Source organism: Erinaceus europaeus, chromosome 16, assembly GCF_950295315.1.
Source record: "Erinaceus europaeus chromosome 16, mEriEur2.1, whole genome shotgun sequence".
In the NCBI taxonomy this organism is placed as follows: Eukaryota; Metazoa; Chordata; class Mammalia; order Eulipotyphla; family Erinaceidae; genus Erinaceus; species Erinaceus europaeus.
The window spans coordinates 5481274-5487273 of NC_080177.1; the positions used below are offsets into that span (position 1 = coordinate 5481274).

At 47.0% G+C, this 6000-nt stretch overlaps 1 protein-coding gene across 1 annotated transcript; it reads right to left on the minus strand.

The window, feature by feature from the left end:
* Window positions 1-3231: 3231 nt before the first annotated feature.
* LOC103123255 (RNA transcription, translation and transport factor protein-like) lies at window positions 3232-4202 on the minus strand. The gene has a single exon (XM_060174128.1). It carries the CDS (start codon window positions 4101-4103, stop codon window positions 3381-3383), a length of 723 nt encoding a protein of 240 aa, XP_060030111.1. The 5' UTR covers window positions 4104-4202; the 3' UTR covers window positions 3232-3380.
* Window positions 4203-6000: the final 1798 nt, after the last annotated feature.

Consider the following 6000-nt stretch of genomic DNA (forward strand, 5'->3'; position numbering starts at 1 on the left):
TTTATTGGGTAGAGACAGTTAGAAATTCATTAGGAAGGGGAGGTAGAGACAGAGACAGAGGGACACCTGCAGTGCTGTTTCGTTACTTGAAAAGCTTTCTCTGCAGGTGGAGACGAGGGGCTTGGACTTGGGTCCTTGCACACTGTAACATGTGCACTCAACTGGGTGTGCCATCACCTGGCCCTGAAAGGTAGTTTTAAATCTGATTTTATAGGAGGATTTTGTTTTGGTTTTTAAATATGAGCATGAACCTCAGACCTCACATATGTGATATCACAGCTATTGGGCCTCCTGGTCCCAATTTTTTTTTTTTTATAAAGGCAAGCTTTCTTTTTTTTTTTTTTTAATTATTATTGGGGAATTAATGTTTTACATTCAACAGTAAGTACAATAGTTTGTACATGCATAACATTCCCCAGTTTCCCATATAACAATACAACCCCTACTAGGTCTTCTGAATCCTTCTTGGACCTGTATTCTCTCCACTCACCCACCCCAGAGTCTTTCACTTTGGTGCAATAAGGCAAGCTTTCTGTTTTCTTTTTTTTTTTTAATATTTATTTATTTATTCCCTTTTGTTACCCTTGTTTTATCATTGTAGTTATTATTGTTGATGTCGTTGTTGGATAGGACAGAGAGAAATGGAGAGAGGAGGGGAAGACAGAGAGGGGGAGAGAAAGACAGACACCTGCAGACCTGCTTCACCGCCTGTGAAGCGACTCCCCTGCAGGTGGGGAGCCGGGGGCTTGAACCGGGATCCTTAAGCTGGTCATTATGCTTTGCGCCGCGTGCGCTTAACCCACTGGGCTACCGCCTGACTCCGCGGGGCCCCAATTTTTATCTGTTGTTTTATGTTATTATTATTTTTTTCTCTGACTTGATAGGACAGAGAGAAATTGAGAGGGTGAGAGAGAGAGAGAGACTTGTAGCACTGTTGAGGAAACCTCCTCTCTACAGGTGGGGCCACGAGACTTGAACCTGGGCCCTTGCTCACGGTAGCCTGTGCAAACTACAGGGCACATCACTGCCCACTCCTCTAGCTCTGTGCTGTGGTGTGTGTCCCTGCTGTCTAGTGATTTCTTCAGGACTCGAGAATGGACTCTAGGCTAGACGGGACCTGGTGGTGGTTTGTCAGGAAAAAAAAAGGCAGGAGGGGGTTTCCCCGCTGCCCCTCAGTTAACTTCTATAGTTTGAACTAAGGATGTGGCAGGTCTGTTCTGCTCACTGTCATTGCTGAAACCCAAAGCGGTTTCTATGCTGGGCAGGAGAAGCCTTGTCTGAGGGGGCATAAGGCAGCTCACAAACATTTGGGGGCTTCTCCCCAGTCAGGAATTGCATCTCCTCCCTACCCAGCTCAGTGAGGTGTATTCAGTTGACTGTGTTGGCCAAGGAAGTCTGAGCAGAAGTGACTAATGGTGGGCTAGTGTTTGAGAACCATGTACCTCATCATGGTCCTTTTCCAAGACTGTTGCTGCTGTGTCACTTGGGGTTCCCATGTGACCATGAGAATCAGAGCTCCGTCTCCCCACCTTGCCTAACTCTCCATGGAAAAGTCACAGGAGTGAGCAATAAACCTTTGCTATTTGGGGCCACTGAGATCTGGAGGATGTTTGTAACTGAAGCCTAACTGCCTTCTCTTGGTGCCATCAATGTTATAAAGCTGTAGGGGGTGCACCTGGTTAAGTGCACACAAGGACCTGGGTTCAAGCCCCCGGTCCCCACTTGCAGGGGGAAAGCTTCGTGAGTGGTGAAACAGGGCTGCAGGTGTCTCTCTGTCTTTCTCCCTCTCCCTCTCAATGTCTGACTGTCTCTATCCAATAAATAAATAAAGATTATTTTAAAAAAAAGTTGTAAATCTGTAGAGAGAGGGTGGAGTTACATGGAAGCACCAGCAAGAGAAAGACGGAGAGGGGGCAGAGAACAGAGCCATCTTTCAGACCCGGGTGGTTCCTTGTAGTTGCCCACTTCTTACCCTGAGGTCACACACAGGAGCCCGTGTTCCTTGCAAGTGACAAAGCTGACCCAGAGGAGGGTTGTGAGAGCCAAGAAGGTCCTAGGAGTTTCCAGATTTCTCCAGTGTTCATTTCTCAGTGAGCATTTGTTGAATGACTATCAGCTGGGAGATGCTCAAATGGGTAAGTCAGAGAAATAGTACTTGGAAAGGAAAGAGAACAAAACTAGGCTTAAAAACTAGGCTTTCCTCCTCCTCCTCCTCCTCCTCCTCCTCCTCCTCCTCCTCCTCCTCCTCCTCCTCCTCCTCCTCCTCCTCTTTTTCCTCCTTTGCCTCCAGGGTTATCACTGGGGCTCAGTGCCAGCACTATAATCCACTGCTCCAGGTGGCCATTTCCCCCCATTTTTTTTTATTGTATATGACAGAGAAATTGAGAGGGAGATAGAGAGGAAGAGAGAAACAGAGACACCTGCAGACCTGCTTCATGGCTTATGAAGTGTCTCCCCTGCAGGTAGGGAGCCAGGGACTTGAACTGGGATCTTTGTGTGGGTCCTTGTACTTCGTACTATGTGCACTTAACTGGGTGCACCACTGCCTGACCCCCTTTATCTCTTTCTTAAATATGGTGCCAGGGAATGGACCCAAAGCTTTGCACAGTGGGGATCATACTGAGTGATTTCCAAAAAAAAAAAAAAAATAACAAAAACTTTTTTTAGAGAGAGAAGAGGCATCACAGCACTGCTCCATCTAGGATCTACCCCAGGGCCTCAAGCACAGAAAGGCATGTGCTTTACCTGCTGAGCCATCTCCCAGCCCCTGTCAACTTTATTCTCTGGAGAGTGAAGAGAAGTATTATGCTAAGTGGGGACAAGTGTCCCAGAAATATTTCCCGATCAGCCTTTGTGTACCAGGTATTTAACAAACAGAGTTCTGGAGCCAGGGAAGCTTGGCCAGAATCCTGAATCCTGTCTTCTTGAATGTGTGCAGCTGGATGTGGGGTTGTGCTCTCTTGGGGTGTGGAAGGAGATCACCTGGTGCAGATTCCTGGCTCTGTGACTGGAGTCTGAGATGACGTCCCCAAAGTTGACTCGGGGTTTGCAGGAGAACCTTAATCTGAAAGATAGCTCTCCCTGGCCCCCTTACTAAGAGCTTTCTCTTGGACATCTGGCCTATCCCAGGATTTGGTAAGAAAGGACTCATGTGATGCCTTAGACAGGAATGCTCACTTGACTATATACATCGGGGTATGTTTTTGTTTGTTTGTTTTTCACTTTTCCCAACTTTATTAGAGAAAAATGATGGTCAATCTCAAACATTACATCAAATTTCTGCCCTCAAAAATGTGACATCTGATTTCCAAACACATGCCAGAAGTGAGCGTGCTTCCCAATGGTACTAAGTATGTGAGAAGTTGAAATCCTAATAATGTTCATCTTCCAACTTTCCCCAGTCTGTGGTCTGTCTCTGGATCAGCAATTATTGCCTGAACAGCTACGACAGCGTCATTAATTTTTGTCTGTAGCTCTCTGAGTTCTTCTATATGCAGCAAGCACAGAATTTGAGCCGCTTCATTAAGAACTGCATCTCCCGTGTCAAAACCAAGAATATGTTTAAAGCAACAGGCAAGCCTCTTTGTCTGATTTGCTTTAGCAACTGCATCCTGTGTCAGGTGCTCCTGGACCAAAATGCGAATTGCCTTAGGCATTTCCAGGTAGTCATCATGACGTTGAATCTGAAGAAGATTAGCCAAAGCCATTACACCAGCCTTAAAATCAGGATTAGTTACATCCGAATTGATCTGTGGCTCTGCATTCTTAGCTGCATTGTCAGTATTTTTATCAGGTGCAGAGTCTTTGTATTTTTCAGTATTATCTCCATATTCAAGTCTAACTGCCAGACCAAGAAGCCAGTCAATTGCTTCTCGTCGATCTTGAATCTTGAAAGGACAATTAACATCTCTGAGATACTTTTCGAAGAACTTGGGCCAATCATTGCTATGGATGTTTCTTAAATTACCTCTGTCTTCAATTTTGTAGTGTCTGATTTTCTGGTCTTCAAGCCAAACAATAAAGTTTCTAAATTCTGTTTCATCTTTGCAATTGAAGCCTGCAGGATTGTGGTAGTCGAGGGCTGTCAGTTTGCGTTGGAACATGCTCCCGGCTTCTCGCTCTGGACGCTCGGGCTCGCACTGGGAGAGGAGAGGCGAGCGGGAACCCACAGCACAGGCACCGGCTACACGGCGAGAGGGGGTATGTTTTTTTTTAAAATTATTTTTAAAAATTATCTTTACTTATTTATTGGACAGAAACAGCCAGAAATTGAGAGGAAAGGGAGTGATAAAGTGGGAGAGAGACAGAGAGACACCTGCAACACTGCTTCACCACTTGCAAAGGTATCCCCCTGCAGATGGGGACCAGGGGGCTCGAACCCGGGTCCTTGGGCATTGTAATGTGGACACAACCACACCACCCAGTCCTGTTTTTGTTTTTGTTTTTTCACCACGACAAAACAAAACTTCCTGGGAGTCAGGCCGCAGCGCAGTGGGTTAAGCTCACATGGCGCAAAGCACAAGGACCGGCAAAAGGATCCTGGTTCCAGCCCTTGGCTCCCCACCTGCAGGGGAGTCACTTCACAGGCGGTGAGGCAGGTCTGCAGGTGTCTGTCTTTCTCTCCCCCTCTCTGTCTTCCCCTCCTCTCTCCATTTCTCTCTGTCCTGTCTAACAACGATGACATCAATAACAACAACAACAACAACAACAACAAAAACAAACAAACAAAAAACAAGGGCAACAAAAGGGAAAATAAATAAATATAAAATAAAATAAACTTCCTCAACTTGATTGCCAGCTCTCACTCTCCCTGTGCATTGTGACTCTCTGGGAGCCCCCCTTACCCCTACCCCACTGACACAGGCCATCAGAGGCAAGTGGAAACTCTAGGTAAGCAGGGAGATACCTGCTGCTTTCTCAGATTCTGAAACACAGCGTGCCCTGCTCACAGCTCCTTGCCCCGTGGCGAGACAGAGCCTGCTTGCTCACTTGGGAGCCAGGGCCTTGCTCCCTCAGGGACCAGGGTCACCCAGAATCTGCTTGCAGGGAGGCTTCAGGGCTCTGAGAAAGGACTCTGGGCCTTGTGAGACGCCCACCTCCTTGGCCCGTGGCACAGGGCTGGGCCTGGCTCTGCAGGGTGGCCCCGTGTGCCAGGGCTACTGGAAGGAGGGGCAGCACGGATAACTTAAAAAAAAACCTTTTTGGTATTATTTTAGTTTATCTATTGGGTAGAGACATCCAGAAATGGGGAGGGGAGGGGATGATAGAGGAGAGAGACAGAGATATCTGCAGCCCTGCTTCACCGCTGGTGAAGCTTTCCCTCTGCAGGTGGGGACAGTGGGCTTGAACCTGAGTCCTTGCACTTTGTAACGTGCGCTCAACACATGCTTCTTTCAACACCCTTGGAGAGTCAGAGGAATGCACCCAGACGTTAAGTTTGGGGGTATGGAGTAGGGGAAGGAAGACAAAATCCAGGACTAGGACTGACATCAGTGTCACCTCAAGGCACCACTGGCAGAAATGACAGAGCTCAGACAGCCCCAGGGCCCACTCCAAAGCTCTGGGGTGCTTTTGTTTACTTTTAAAGTATTTTATTTAAAATATTTTATTTATTTTGATTACAGAGAGGGAGAGAGAGGCAGAGGAAGAAAGGGAGGAAGGGATGGGTAGACAGCATAATGGTTATGCAAAAAGACTTTCATGCCTGACACCAGAGGTCCCAGGTTCAATCTCCAGCCCCACCATAAACCAGAGCTGAGCAGTGCTCTGGTCTCTCTCTCTGTTTATATTTCTCCCTGTATCTCTCTCATTAAAAAGCGAATAAAAAATTGAGAGGGAGAGAGAGAGAGAGAGAGAGAGAGAGAGAGAGAGAGAGAGAGTGAGAGAGATAGGAGAAGGGCAGACATACATACATACCAGAATACTCAGCTCCGGTTACAGTGGTGCTGGGGATTGAACTCAGAACTTCAGATTAGAATATTATTCCTTTCCTTTCTTCCT

What these genes read in the sequence shown, in the direction of transcription:
- LOC103123255 (XM_060174128.1), bottom strand. Translation starts at nt 4,103, where the DNA reads ATGTTCCAACGCAAACTGACAGCCCTCGACTACCACAATCCTGCAGGC.